The following is a 16,928-nucleotide window of genomic DNA, read 5'->3' on the forward strand; positions in this document are numbered from 1 at the left end:
ATTTAGGTAAATCACTAAATTTGATATGTGTAACTAAATGTTATATTATTATTTGTATATAATTATTACTGGAATTTACGTGTTATAGTTATTAATGTTTGATTTGTCCCTACGCTACATTTATTGCAGGTTTATTGGCGATGTGAAGAACATGCCATATGCAAAGCTAGGTTACATGTAGTTAACGGAAAAATTACTGAGAGAAGAGGAGAACATACTCATGCCCCCAACGCAGCTAAAGTTGAGGCATGTAGATGGTATTCTGGGCTGAAGGAAGAAGCTCGAAATACTAGTGAAAGCACTCAGTCTATCATCTCCAAAAATCTAAATAAATTGAGCACAGCAGCTGCGGGGCAATTGCCTGTTTTAAACAACATGAAGAGAACTTTAAGGTAAGCCACTTCCTCTTAGTCTTATTTAAGCAGTGAGAGCAAAATAGTTTTAGAGTTAAATTGGTGGGAAAATTAGAAAAAGTGAGGTGTAACGATGGCGCAAAGTAATGTTGTAGTGAATATTGCTTTCCTCTTTTAGGTTCATCACAGATAAGACATAATACTTTTGCAATTGTTCCTACCCTTTAGGTTTGCATAAAGAAACAATTATCACAGAATCAAAAGCGTGATAAACGAAGTATGGGTGGAATACCCTTGTTGTTGTTAACATAATATAATACTTTGTTGCTATCGTTGGTTCAAGAGAACAAGTGATGATGAACTAACCTTAGATAATATTTGCTAATTTTACAACGCAAATTGGTGTGACGTTCTCAATCATCTCTTGTGCTACGATAACATAACATGCACTCTGAATTATTATTCAAAGATAGGAGATGGAGCTCCTTCCTGACAAAGCGGTTCGCGTACGCTCCTTTGGCGTGAGAGACCCGGGTTCGATTCCTGGCGGGAGCTTATGTGGTTCGGATTGCCCGATAATCAATAGGTTCTGTCTCATATAGCCTCGCTGCTGAAAGGAACGTTAAACTTAAAATTAACTCAACTCAAACTTGGGAGAAGATGTGAATAAAGATTGTTAGCAACGTGTTTGGTCTCGTCTGGGTTATCAATGACTAGTATAGCAACCCATTGATGTTTTATTATGTTTTAGCAAGAAACAGCCCGCTATTGTGGTTAGAACATACGTACCACGATCTAGTTTCGCTTACTGGGTTTTTAACTATTATCTGATCAGAAAATAATATATATAAATTTAAAATGTCATATTTGAAAACTTAATTAAAACTACGTTTTTTTTAGTTTTTTTATTAGTTCAAGTGCTGATATATAAAGTTAGGTTTCACTAAAAAATACGTATATATAGGATCTAAAAAGTAATAAGCCTGTTGAGCTATAAAAGACAATTGACGTACGTTTTTTAAAAAAATCAATATGAAGACATCGGGGGAAAATAATGATATCCCATATTGACATGATTTTGAGATACATGGCTTTGAATGTATCTCATACGTAGTGAATACTATTGAGAAACCTGTAAGGAATTGGCCACATGTCTATCATTTTTAACCGAACTCGGAAATTTTTTGAGGGATAACAGACCCACGGGTGTCAAGCAGCATACTCTATTTCCTTGATTTTCCACGATTATGAGGGATATCTTTATTTTCCCGCGAGGTCTTCAATTACTAACATTATGCTTATAAATTACTTTTCTTTAACGTTTTGTAGTCTTGTGGCTTTGAAAAGGATATAATGCGCCCTACGTTCCTATTACATCCTTTTTTTTAAATACACGACGATGCTAAACTAAATATTCTCGTATTACATGTGTCATTAATGCAGGGGCGGATCCAGAACTGACTTTTGGAGAGGCAGTTGGTTGTAATACTGCTACTTAGAGCTACTTTTAAGAAGTCCAAACTCTGGGATGGCTTTTATATATATATATATATATATACAAGTTTCTTCTTCTGTGGGGCAATCACCCCAATCGTCCCTCCTGGATCCGCCTCTGCATTAGTGCAATCTTTCATAGTAGATTTTGCTTCCGTAGCCAATGAAACACGTCGATACGATTATCATTTCATAGTAACTTTAATGTGTATATTAGCTACTTGCAGCTTATTTTTTCTCAAACTTGTATTATTTCAGTATCAAAAAATATTTTTATGGTACCACTTTCTTTCACGAAGTTTTCCTGTTGACTTTTTCTACAAGACAGTGTGAACAAAACGTAGATGAAAATGTCTGCTCAAGAAAAGCTTTTGATTAGTTGTTTAAGGGACAAATCTGTTCAATCAGAAATGGATTTTGAACCTTACAGGGCAAAAGGGATATCTTCAAAGCGATGCGAGAGTGTGCAAAAGACGAATTTCATAATAGTTTATTTACAGGCGGCTTTGTTGCATACACACATAAGTAAGTATTTTCTACTTTCGATGCCAATCGGTCAAAAAGTAGCAAAAATAAGACATGTATGGTGACACATTGAAGTCACTTTCACGAACTGAAAAAAAATATAATAAAGCATTTATTTCTTGGGAAAAGAAGAACCTAATATCGATCACAGTGTAGTATAATTTTCCAAAATAATAGAATTTAATTATGACTTATGAGGAACATTTTATGGATTTTGAGCAACCTGCATTAATGATTGATTTTTCTGCCACCATGAAATGCATTAACTATCATTGTTTTATCGTAAATAAAATTATATTTCCACCTTTTCTACACATTATACGATCAAGATTTACTAAAAATGAGAGGAGATTGCAACACAGCATATAACACAGAATTAATTTTACCTAAAGAAGTAAAGAGTAGTTTAATTTAAGACATTGAGGGATATATTTGTAGTATAAGTGCAATATCTTCTCTGAAAAATGTAGGACCCTTATTTCTATCTGGATATTTTGTCTGATCGGAGGCTAACCACCGCAATATGTATCAGTGACAGTGAAGGTCTTCTAATTTTTGCAAATCGACACTGCAGTTCATTTATCAGAACGATCACTATCAGGGATGACGAGTAAGAGAGGACATGTAGGGTACATTTTGTTTATTAGATAATTAAGGCACTAAGAGTAAAAATAGTCCATTCAATAGACAGATAAAGGGGGAAAGGAGAGTTTAGAATCTAAGCTTTAAAACAGAAACCTTCCTGAAGAGCCGCCACTACGACTAATAGCGTAAATTCCCGTTTCTTATCCATATATGAATATATTTATTTTAGTATTGGAGGCCACGGTGGCTCAGTGGTAGAACGTTCACCTCTGGTGCATGGGGTGCATGCTTCGATCCCAGCTCCCTTCATGCGAATTTGTGATAGACACACTCCGTGTGTGTGTTTTCTAGGGGTTCTCCCCTTTCCCCCTAATTTCTTCATTCCACCATTTCATTCACTTCTCATCATCACCGTCTCCTATAGCCTAACCGGCATAACCGTGGGACATAAAACTCAAATATTTCATTTCCTTTTTATTTGAGTATCTTAATCTTTCAGTTGCAGCATCATGAATTAAAAGAAATTTTCCACAATACAGAAGTTAGAAGCTTAGAATACACATTCAGGAACAGGGGTAGGTACGCCGTATGCAGAAAAAAGTGCAGAAATGAATTTCGATTTTAAAACATAATGCAAAGTTTTGTTGCTTTCAGTTGTGATGCTGGTCAAATGGGCAACCCTCGTAACATGAAGCAACTCTGCAGTCGCCCGCGTATTACATTCAAATTGACTCATTTTTCTCAAAAATTAGCAAACGTAAGTTCTGAAAAGTTTCACTATTATTCATCTACCACAAACCGCCTGTGTCAGCGGATTCCAAAACACCTTAATACAGGAATAATGATATATTCTGAGAAGTTTGTGAATATTGACAATTAGGCTTTAAGTGTTTTCTTGAAATGCGACGTACTTTAATGAGATTATTACATTCACAAATTCCCAGGTAGTGCTAAAGAGTCCATTTTGACAGAAAGGGCGAAGAAATCGAAAAGCTAATCTTGTATAGAAATGAAAATAAATTAGTTATTTTAATTGCAAATTAACAATTATGTATTTTTATTTCGAATAAATGCGTATTTAATCCATATACAGAACAACTTGGTTTAAGAATATGCATACAGAACGAGAAACCCTTTACAAATTCATGTTCGAAGTTAAAGCTAGTCAGACCCTTATTGGTACTCAGGGAAAAATCTCATTAATTATCAGTTGAAATATTTGAGAAAAGTTTTTTTAATATAATGGTCTTATTTAAAATTCTATGTTGAATTATCACAGTATTTAACATTTATCACTTCAATGTTATCACAGCTTTAAATTCGTTGAAATATAAACCCATAATTGAAGTAATTTAGAAACGTGTTTCAGCCTTCTGGAAAGTTCGGCTTGTAAAGGGAGTAATTACTAGTATTAAAATTTACGATTCTTCAGTCAGACAATGCCTAATGAGAGAATTCGCTTGACTTGGAGGTGCGAAATGCTAATTCGGTTCTCATAACGAGCTCACGTGGTTAGAATTCCTTGTTAAGTTGTGCGTAAGTCTACGTCTATAACACCGCTTCTGAAAGGGACACTGACGTATTTCGCATGCACTAATAACTTACAAAATTCATACAATTTGGAGAGGAAAGTACTTGCTTTATTGCTGTTTTATTCGAAAGGACCGTAAAATAAAGTATTGTCAATACTTTAGTTGTAAGTTCACACATCGAGTAAATTTTCTGTCACGTAACCCAATGTAGAAAAGATAAAGCAAGATTCCAACTAAAAGTCGCACAGGGATCACTCCTTGGTAGGACCAATTGCATACAGAAGTACAATGCACTACCTAAAGCAATGAAAGCTCAGGAATTATAATCATTCAATGCGTTTACAAATACTTTGAAACTTTATGTAGCACTCATGATATGCGCAATTTGTGTGGCATTACATCTTGCTTCTATGTAAAGGGTACTGTACCTCACTTGCATCAAATTGATCATTGCATATAGGAACAAAGTCACAATCAAAGTTGTGTGAGAAATCTATATAAAATTTTTACGATACGGTCAATTGCTCAGAAAGAAATGACAGATTTTACCTTATGAGAGTCATTTTCCATGTCCAGACATGAATTTCCAAGTTCTGAAACAAGCTTTATATAGAAATCTTAAATATGAAAAGTGTTCAAAACGCCCATAAGGGGATATGATGTCCTTGTACACTGAACGTGTCAAATGTGTCGTAGTTTCAGGTTACTTCGAATTCTTTGCGAAAAGCTTGTATTTGTTTCTATAAATGTAGCTTATTACTCCTTCATATTCTATGTGCTGATTTGATCTTATCAATGTTTCGGCCATTGCTAAGTTTCTACTGTAAGTTTGTTCGGTTTTGTATTAACGACATAGGCCGAATTTTAAAATAGCTTTACTTCAAACTCGCAGACTTTAATAAAGACATTTGAATTTGAACATTTACCTTTTCGAAGCTTGGTGCACGTAAAATTTCGTATGCTCCCATCGTTCTTTACCATCTTCATCTAGCCTTCTGCCTTTGAACATTTCGTTTGAATTCTAGTATGAATATATTCAGGTTTTCTTGATTTACCTTCTTTTCAGTGTCCAAATTCTCGCTTTTTTGTGGCTGCATTCTTAGTTTGAGATTCACGTCGGCCAGCACAAGGTTATGATAATAGAAATTCCAATCGTGGAAAGATTATAAAGGGTCTCTAATCTATTCTTATACATTTCCTGCTTCATAACTTAGTAATGCTATTTCATTATGTTCTGTTATATCCTTAAATATAACACTAAATCAGATGATATTAGTTAAACAGTTTCCATAATAAGGAAATAATGCATCCATAATTTGTGCTTCTTGCTAATTATTTTTGTGTACTTTTCAGGAAAATCAGAGCCAGGCGGAGTAGTTTTCCAAATTTGCCTGCCACCTTAGCTGAATTACAAATCCCTATGGGTCTCCAAAGAACAAAAAAGGGGAAGCCATTCTTACTACACGATTCCGGGGCAGATGACAATAAGCGATTTCTGGTTTTCGCTACAGAGCAAGGACTAACGATTCTGCAAGAAGCAAGTAAATGGTTTGCTGATGGGACATTTAGAGCTCCACGGGGACTTTTCCGTCAATTATATACAATCCATGTTTCACGTAGCAACATCGTGATTCCTGTAGTTTTCGCTCTTCTACAGGACTCGTCGAAGGAGACTTACAGGAGATTATTGGACGTATTAGCAGAAAAGTGTCCTCGAGCTCAGCCCATATCCGTCACTCTTGATTTGGAGTTGGCTGCAATATCGGCTTTTGAGGAAGTGTTTAACTGCAGAGCGAAAGTATGCTTCTTCCATTTCTCGAAGGCTATATTCAAGCGAATGCAAGCTGAGGGGTTGCAAGGGAGATACAGTAGCGAGCCAGATTTCGCCCTTCACACCCGGATGATTGCTGCCCTGGCTTTCTTGCCTCCTTCTGATGTGATATCTGGATTTAGAGCATTGCAGGACATTTTAGAAGATCCTCTTCATCCAGTTTTAGAATATTTTGAGGACATGTTTATAGGAAAATCTGTTATGGGAAATATAAGACTACAGCCAAGGTAGGTTAATTTATCTTGGAGGTTTACTAATATATTTCATAAATAATGAATAAATTAAGAATTTAATGAAAACTTATTTTGATAAATTATTGAAAATACAACTAGAATTGTGAACACAAGCATTTGAAATTCTAATATTGGTAACCATTTTATTGGTAACTGATCAGTCAAACTTTTTTTATTTGATGAAAATAAGATTTAACAAAGGTATCATATCCACATCAATATGCTGTGTATGAGACATGTGCATTATGCTGTAGGCCTAGCTCACACCGTGCATATTGCCTTACACCGATATTAAAAATATCTATTGGGAATTTGAATTACTTCTTATTTTGAACTATTTCTAAAATTTTACACGTTCTTATGTTCTTTTTCCATTCAAAATCGTGGTTTCCACACACCGTCGTTAATGTTCATTATATTCCGCTTTCTATCTGACGAGTTATGAATAATTTATGCCACATACTTTATTGTCGTTCTTAATACATATTCCCATTTAGTAAGAGAGGGAAGTTTTTGTAAAGGTAGTTTTCTGGCCACTGTAAACAAAACAATTCCAATGATGTGCTACTACTGGGGCAAATACCGGGGAATGAGAGGACAAGCCCCTAATCTTGGAACTGCACGAGTGTCCCCCCAATAATCCGATTTGAAATGTGTTTTTAGGAAGAAATGTAATTATTTTTCCGACTGTTACAAAAGAAAGAGAGATGAAATTGATGCCCCTTGGCTGGTTTTATTTTTAAAATATGTATCAAATTCTTTAATATCTCATTGTCATTAATTATTTTTAGTTTATGTTCAATTATTTGTCTAATTACTGTAATGATTCCTATAACGCTATTGAGGTATCATCATTTTGCTAAAATAAGAGAATTGTTTCGTCATACATAGGGTCTAATTGATTTTCTTTCTTCATTATTTATATTATTATAAAAGAAGTGCCCTACAGTTTTGATATAGATCATTATGGATGCCTAAGTGTAAATATAATAGTTATAAATATGCATGTATTCAGATGTCACAATGTGTTCACGGAACTGATTTTAATACTCATATGTACCATTACTTCATCTCCATCTTCTGATATAGGAATATAAAAAAGGTTCATCTCAGAAATCAGATTTATAAGTATTTTCTACCCCTTCCAAAATAAACCTCGTCGCTTAAAGAATAGATTATGGGAACGGTCTTACCCGTCGTCCTCTTCAATGTTGAAGACAGATTTGTGCCTCTCTGTTTTACTAAAACGCTCCGCAACACTCCATAAATGATCATATCAGGAACTGAATTACTCACTACAATATTAACCGTTTATTCAAAAGTTTAGCGGAGTTGAAGTAACACGAATCATGTGTCAGCTTTAAGACAATTAAACAGAAACATTTTGTGTTGAATTTACAACGCCAATTTTTTACTGTGTATTACGATCTGAACCATGTAAAGTACCTAGGTAAATAATTTCAATAAATATGTAATCGAGTCTTCTTTTTATCTTATAGTCTAGGCATCGGGGCTTAAAAAATGAGTTTTAATTGAAAATAATGTGACAATTTGGTATCCGATATTTTTTGAGTATATATCTATCGCTGATCACAAGAATGCCGCATGCTAGAAGAAATGACTCACGGGGAGGGGAGGGGAAGAGGAAAAACAAAATTTTAGTCGTTTCTATTATTCACTATATCTCCAAACCTATTAGAGCTAGATCATTTAACGTTTTTTTGTTTGTTTTGTCTAATTATCTGGTACAATTTAATTTTAGTGCATTTTCCAGCTAAATATAATAATTTTCACTTTATTTTCATTTTTACTCGGTATTGGTTGCGCGTGACGTCAGTTTCTTAGCCACAAATTCTTTACAAGATCGAATTCGAAAAAATGTTCCCTCTAAAAGAAAAGTTTCTCTTTCTTTTATGCTCTTTCAAAAAATGTATACTTATCTTAGTGCGGGACTAATAATGCGACTTTATTCTGTTGTGTGCGAAACTGGTCAGGGCGCGGCCCAAGAGTTACCTTCCCACAAACGGTAAATATTAGCAGCTGATGATAATTATATATATATAATCTTGTCTGCCAGTAAGTATTCTATATAATCCTGATAATTATATTTGTCTATAATCTAATTAAAAATGTTCATTTTTAATATCGATATGGCAAATTTGTCTTCAACATTGGGGGGAGGAATGGATAGGAACGTTCTCATATTTTTAAGCGATATTCAAAATATTTATGAAGTTGAAAGACAATGTTGTGGACGATCAGGGGAGCATCGTTGTCTTCAACATTAAGATGTGGCCAGATTTCAGGCTTATTCTTGGGGGACATCAATTTCATCTCACTTTCGTTTGTGGCAATCGAACACAGATAATAACATTTCTCCCAAAAAACACATTTCAAATCATATTATTGGGGAGACAGTTCCCCCAACTCTCGGAATTTTTGCCAGTAATTGATGTTCTTTTTGAAAAAAACACCCTTGTCAAAAAACTCTGAGGAATGAAAAGAGAGCTTTCTCTAGTACACACTATGAGACACTCTGCAAATCTGTTCCTTTATACGTGTCTTTGATACCTTAAAAAACACGCACACACATGTAACTTTTGTATTCATTTTTTCTGAAAATATCTCGCTTTGACAAGGTTTGTTTTTGCTACAAGTCCTTCCGTTCATGTACTACAATGTTACTAAAAGAAATATTACAAAACCAGGTTCTAAACTATCTTCCAAGTGGGAATCATGAATAATATATATATATGGACCTGTGTTGAAGCTATGCTCCTACTTTTAAGAAAATGCAACCTGGAGAGATTACCTCCAAGTAGTGATGCTCTGAAACAACATATAAAGTGATACCATTACCAAACAGTAATTTGGGAAAACGCTGATAAATGTAAGAGCAATTTATCCATGCCAGAATACTCCGAATAGTACTTGGAGGACCAAATTCGAAAACCAGTTTCGAAGACTGTTGAAGATATTCCCAAGGCTTGTTGAGATATTGTCAGAAATTTGAGTAAGTTGTAAATGCAAATGAAAGAATCACCGTTTCTTGTGCATTCCAATGTGTAGTGTTCCAAGCGAGTGTAGAAATTCAGGATCAGTTAATGAACAGAGTGATGAAGACGGCTGAATAATGCATTAAAAACATCACAAATTTCTTTATCTTTTTTCAGATATAAGTGATATAACCTTATTGAGAAATAATTCTAGAAATCAAATAATTTGTTTTCTTGGGTAGAGATTTCTTGAAAAAATCTGCGTAAAAAATTTAACATTTTAAAAATTGATCATTTATAATGCATGTTAAGCATATCTTATTTCATAATTATTTTCTTACGGTTACAGTAAATATTAAGAGAGAAAATATTAACACACACAGACACACACACACACACACGTATAAAGAAACATATTTGCAGAGTGTCTGATAGTAGAGTAAGCTCTATTTTCGTTCTTCAGAGAATTTTCTTTTTCACAAAGGTTATTTTTCAAAAAGCCGATCAATTACTGACGAAAATCCCGGGGTTTGAGGGGGACATGTCTTCTCCAATCTTGGACTGAGGGAACTAACTCCCCAATAATCCGTTTTGAAATGTGTTTTTTGGGAGAAATGTGATGATTTGTGTCTGATTGCCACAAACGAAAGTGAAATTGATGTCCCCCAGAATAAGCCTCAAATCTGTCCGCCTCCTAATATTGAAGATAACGCTACTCATCTGATCCTCCACAGCATTGTCTTTCAACTTGATAAATATTCTGAACATCCCTTTTATATATATAAGACTTCTTTTAGGTGACTTCTGCCACTGAAACAAGAAAAAAAGTTCTCTTGAACTTTCGGCTATCGGGCCTAGTTTCATATCTACAAGGTGCCGAAAGCGTGGGAAAATGACTTTCGGACGCCAATAGTTCGGAAACTATCCAACGTAATGAATGAGAGTAACAAATTCACTGAAGAAGTCATACCTGTTGTATTGAATTTTGTATGTTTCACAATTATACCATGCATGCGCAAGGGATTTCCCAAACGAACGTAGGGAGCAGTGGCGTATTTACGATTTTGTTTTGGGGAGGGCTTTGCTAACTTTCGGGGGGTCTTTGCCTGAATATGTGAAAATTCTGCAAGATATTTCATATACTTTACTATAGTAAGTAAGATTTCGGGGGGGGGGTTAAGCCCGGAAGCCCCCCTAAATACGCCAAGGTCGGGAGTCCCGGGTAATCTGCCAAATGAAAATTGGTTTAAATGGATATGAATTGATAGGGTTTCTACCAGGTAACAACAATTCATTTGTATTAAGTCGATATCTGGAACAAATACAAAATGGTGGACACCTTCATGCCCGTTATGTGTGGTTGCATAATCGCCAGGTCCGGATGGATACTGACCAACAGTGACGTTCTGAGTATTAAGTGTAGCGAATTTGTACTCAAATGCTCTAGAAAGGCTTCTGAAGTGTCGGTAGTAGGGTGATTCACAGGTGTGGAAACACGTAACGAAAAATTCCCAGAAATGCATTCATACTCAGTAAACGTGAGTTCAAAGCGCCGGAAATGTAAAAAAATAGCATCAAGAACATGAAACCAATTGCCAATTCACCAATAATATTCCCTCAAACCGATGCAATATGATGTGCACGGTTGCATACCAACAAGGATGCAACAATTTAGGCCAAGTTGAAATTGTGCAAGGGGTTTCACTAAGAAACTGGGTAAACTCAAGGAATGTCAGTAGTGATATCGCATGATCGATATTGAAATGTGGCAAATGTGTGTGTTAATATCAACATGTAGCTAATGGACAAATGTCAATATGTCCCACTACTGCGGGGACACAGACCCACGTGCGGTGGCGTATTTATGGGGGTGGCTTCCGGGCTTAAGCCCCCCCCCGAAATCTTACTTACTATAGTAAAGTAAATGAAATATCTTGCAGAATTTTCACATTTCCAGGCAAAGCCCCACCCCGAAAGTTAACAAAGCCCCTCCCAAAACTAAATCGTAAATGCGCCACTGCACATATATAGCAGCAAAAATTTGTAGGCCTATAGCCTGTTTGCATTCCTAGTAACAGAGCAATAACTTTAAAGTCTCCACATACTTTCCACGAATATTTGTTGTACTGCGCAAAATCAAGCAGAATTTTCAGGTTTTCGTAGGATTCTTTCATGCATGTGCAATATTCAATAGGGAAGGAAGGTAATTCACAGAAAATAGAAGAAGGACAACTTTCAAGCTTATCTTCGATGAATGAATGAAGAGACACCATTCCTCTGGCTTATGCTCGTATCCTGAGGCACTGAATAGGCAATCAATGTTGTTACAATAAGAAACACCGTCACTTGTGGAAAAGAATTGTACCAATTCTTTTTAACGATAAAAATATATCGTAATTTTCACATCTTTTTCCAAGTAATTATATTGTTGCATCCTAGAAGCAAGTAATTCTGATTTCCTTTTCGGCAATTCTAAATCCCGTATATGATAATTTAGTTCACACTGTGTCATTTTATGAATCGCATTTGAATTTGGTGGAATATACTCTGTATCTTAAGGTGCAACCTCAGAATTCAACACAGCATCTTCTGTGTCAGATTCGTCACTAATGTTCAATTCATAATTATCTGGTTTCTCTGGTACAGGAAGGTCGAGTGAATGGAAGGACCGGTCTCAGGGCCGAGGGAGATTAGGGTAAACAATTTTCTTCTTAGTTTTAGATGTATGTTATAAAATGTTTGTTAAACAGAAATAGTAGTCGGTTACATGGTCTCTTGGTGTGAACTTTCCTCACACGTAACAAAATACATTACTGTTATTAATACATCAGCGTGGTATGATGAAATCAACGGAGTTATGTGAGAAACACATAATATCTTTGGTTTTTCCTTGTTTGTCTAATCTCTGCAACGTATATGATTAGACGTTTCGTATTATTTCAAGAAAACACAGCATTCACTGATATAAGGTATAGCTTTGTAACAAGCAACAACGAGAATAGTTATGACTTAACAACACATTACACTGTAGCCAAACAAAAAAATAAACAATTTGCAGTGTTGCAAAACTAAGGGAAATAAATTACCCTTTTCCTGGAAATTTTCTTCACACACAGAAAAAGAAACAACCATTTCCCGCAATCTGTGGGTGATGAGCAAAAATTAAGGTCTTTTCAGAGCTTCGGGGTGGATGCCTGCCTGGTACACCACACAACTTTCAGGAAGCAAAAACTCTGTAGGCAAACCAAAAACGGCTAAAATTTCGTCTTTCCCGTCCCTCCACCCACCTTGGGGTATTTTTTCTGGCATCCGCCAGTTTTGTGATCACTGATGGGTATATGTTTATAAAATAATGGATGCCAAATTGTTACATGATTTGATCTTAAACTCGAAAGGAGAGCAATTTTGTCAAGTTGATGCGTAGACCATTATCTAAGCTAGTAATTTATGAAGAATTGGTAAAATATCGGTACGTTTTTTTCTAAATGCATCACAATTGCCTACACAAAATCATAGAATTTCGAACGAAAAATGGATAGCAAAATGAGATGGTAAATTACTAAGGAAGTGAGTTGCTTTAGCGATGAAAAACTGTATATCATTTTCTTTCCTTCATGGTGATCCCTTTTAGATCAAAAGTTCCAATATATTTCAGGCAAAAATTGTCTTGTAGGCCTTATATCTGGAGAACTACATATACCGGGTGAGACATTTAAAACTCTGTTTTGGAGTTATCTGGAAAATTATTTATATATTTTTTAAAGCTGTAACAAAAGTTGTTCGTCTCGATAGGAGACATCCAATGATACCACAGTCGACCCCGGGAGCGGGAGCGGGGACAACTTTGAAATCTTAATTAGGAATCCCTTTTCTGCCTATTCTGATATTCCTTTAAAAAATTCAAAAATTTTGTATTGAACATATTATTGCGAAGTGTGGGAGATTGCGCTCTAATCGAGAAAATGAAAATTGGTTACAAACACTTGAAAAATGAGGCATTTAAAACTTTTTTGTGAATATTTGCAAATTCGAAATCGAATTTTAAAAAGTTGTAAGAAAAGTTGTTCGTTTTGAAGGAGTGCATCCATTGATACCACACTCGACCCCTGCCCCCATCCCCAGGGAAGGGGAGGGGCTCAACTTTGAAATCGTAGAAAGAAATCCTCATCTTTTATTCCATATTCTGATTCTCCGTGGAAAATATGTAACTCTTGTGTTGAATATACTATTTTGTTGCATGGTAGATGTCTCTCTAATCGGCATAAGTCAAAACGCAATACAAATACTTAAAAATGAGACATTTAAAACCTTTTTCGGAATATCTGGAAAACTAAATATCGGATTTTTAAGAAGTTGTAACAAAAGTTGTTTGTCTCGACCGGGGACATCCAATGATGCAACACACGATCCCTGCCTCCCGGGGATAGGAGATGGTCAACTTTGAAATCTTAAATTGGAACCCCGTTCTTTTATTGCTTATTCGAATTGTCCGTAAAGAATTACGTAACTTGCGTATAGAACACTCTTTCGTTGCGTGATAGATGGTATTGTAATCGGCAAAATCGAAATGGGTTGCTAACAGTTCAAAAACAATATCTCAAGAATCACATCAGATTAGAAAAATTAATATTTTTGATATTTTCGCAAATGCTATGAAATGACCATAGTCGTTTCCACCAATACCATCTTATCCGGAACTGGATGCTTTACTTTGTCCACATTTTTAGTGTAACTTCTATCACAGATGTCGCTGAAGTGGACAGCAGTTGGAAACATTCATGGTTTATTTATATCAATGTATTGAAACCTAGTTTTAGCCTTCCCTAATAACAACGACGTGGGTGTAGGACTAATTTGTTCCCTTCGGGATGCTTTTTTAATGTGAGTGCTCTTGCCTCTCACTATCGGGGTGCTTGTTTCAGGTGAGTCTTCTGGCCTTTCACCATCGGGGCGCTTGTTTTAGGAGAGTTTCTTTACTTCTCACACATCTCCATTGTTTACTGAAACAGACGTTCGAAATGGTGCCCGTTTCCTGCAATACACATTGCAACTGTTACATTTACAGCGAGAGTCTGACCCTGGACTGCGACTCATGATCCCAGGCCTTGCGTCATAGACGGTAATTTGAATGATAATGAATGTATAGCAGAAAATAGTCACCATTTCGAACTTTTTCTTATCATTTGTGAACGGTGTTTGCAGATGGGCACGAGCAAGTTCGGGTGCGTTTTCTGTGAATTAGGGTCGAATCGACCCATAAGGAGGCAAATTCTGTGTCTAGTTTCAAGTACTCTCTTCAAGTATTCTACATAGACAATATAATTATTGTCAATGATACTACCTTGAAACCTCTGAGTAACGGACACAAATGGGACATGAATTTTTGTCCGTTACTGGAGGTTTCCGTTTCAGAAAGGGTACAGAAACTTAAATATTCATAACGGTACTTGTGTGCAGTATTATACAGTGAATACATTATGCATGAGCGGAAATACATAAAATTCTATATGAAAATACTCTACTTAGTACGTATTTTAATCACTGGCAGGGATTAACAAGAAATTCTTTTCTGTTATATAATATTATTGGTGGGGATGTGTTAATATATTCGTGTACTGCGAAAGATAATAGGCGTATGGTAATTTTCTTAAGTACATGTCACCCTGTAAAAAAAAAAAAAAAACATTAATTCACTACTTCCTATACTAAAAGTAAAAATATCTTAAAAAGAGCATTTCCAAACCTCAGAACATTCTCAAAAAATGCGTTACCAAACAACTAACCGGCTAAACGCTTTTGTTTAGCGAAAAAGGCACGCTTTTTCCTCTACAAGGATACCAAAACTCATTATAAGTATCCTCTGAGAATCCTCAGTGCATGGCGGAAGAAACATATGTGCGTGTGTTCGTGTAGTGGCGCTTTATCTTTGTTGGCAGAATGGATGAAAAAGCAAGTTATTGGGAGTGGGTATTTTTATTTTGTCAATTTTATTTTTTGTCGATTACAGCGCTATATAAAAGCAACGGAAAATTGCTCAATACGAACGTAACGTACTTTTTTCACAGATAATCCGAATAGGCAATAAAAATGGGAGTTGCTATTTAAGATTTGAAATTTGACCACCTCCGATCTCTATTGTGGGGGTGGGGCGTCGAGTCTGTTATCATTGGATATCATCCTTCAAGACGAACAACATTTGTTACAACATTTTTAAAATCCAATTTGTAGTTTTCCAGATATTTTCATAAAGATGTTTAAATGACTCACCTGCTAGTGTAAGCAAATCCAAACTATTACTTAGCACTCAATATAATGTGCTTATTCCGTTAAAGTACGAAAACTCGATTTAGGGTCGGTTTTCAAAATTTATTAGGCCCCTGATCCAAAAATGCATCAAAAGATTCAATATATTTCAATCAGAAACTTTTGATGCATTTTTGGATCATTTCTAAAATTCTCCGCCAAGATCACAACGTTTTGATCCATTTTTGGGGATCGTTCCTAAAATTCTTGTTCAATCTTACATAGAGACAAAAGCACAGTGAGAAAACATTTCGGTAGTTAGTTATTGTAAATCAAAATACAATTGTTAGAAATATAACTGAATACCAACTCTTCTTAATCATTGGTGAATTTAAGCACCCTAAGGCATTAGATAATTCTTAGCTTGAAGCTTCTCTTTACCTGAGTAAAATAACAAGTTATTTTCTAACTAGGCTTCGATGCTCTCGTATTGATCATCATAATAATATGTCGTAGATTCGTCCACTGGAAAAGTATGAGATGAATTTATTGGCTTGTATGCTATTTCATCTAGTGTTAAAAAGAAGTTAGGTTTAGAGGTGACGTAAGTTATTTATGATAATCAGGGTATCGAAATGCAGGGTATTGGCCTTTTTCTTAGAGTTACCACCCGTCAAGAGCTTGTAGAAAATGTCCCCGCGTCATGATGTTGCCCTACCCTTAAATTACAATGTTCCAATTTTCATTATTATTGTATTTAAATATTAGGATACATTAAATACGAGGGCTGTTGGAAAAAATCTGCAAACTACTACCTACAGTAACACTAGTGTGTCGATATTATAAAATTCGGGAAAATATATATTTTTGCTAAGAATGGCCAAAATTTTCCGAAATCCGGATTCCGGAAAAAAATATTTTCAGGAATCGGAAATTTCACTTTCCGTATCTCGGAAAATATCGGAATTCGGAAAAAGTCCGGATTACAGAAGAAATCTGGAATTTTTAGTAAATTCCGGAATCAAAAAATCATCTAAATTCAGGATTTTTCCGAATTACTGGATTTTTCCGACATTGGATTTTTTCGAATTCCGAAATTTTCAAAATTCCGTAATTTTTCCAATTGTATTTTATTG

At 35.4% G+C, this 16,928-nt stretch overlaps 1 protein-coding gene across 1 annotated transcript in view; it reads left to right on the forward strand.

Annotated features, from left to right (window-relative positions):
- LOC145675225 (uncharacterized) overlaps positions 1–16,928 on the forward strand; it is a 38,630-nt gene that overhangs the window by 14,179 nt on the left and 7,523 nt on the right. Inside the window, exons 2-3 of the mRNA XM_081745606.1 lie at positions 130–392; positions 5,843–6,547. Of these exons, the coding sequence (XP_081601732.1) occupies positions 130–392; positions 5,843–6,547 (968 nt within the window). The remainder of the gene's footprint in view (positions 1–129; positions 393–5,842; positions 6,548–16,928) is intronic.

Source organism: Thermobia domestica, chromosome 18, assembly GCF_964235325.1.
Source record: "Thermobia domestica chromosome 18, izTheDome1.hap1.1, whole genome shotgun sequence".
Classification (NCBI taxonomy): Eukaryota; Metazoa; Arthropoda; class Insecta; order Zygentoma; family Lepismatidae; genus Thermobia; species Thermobia domestica.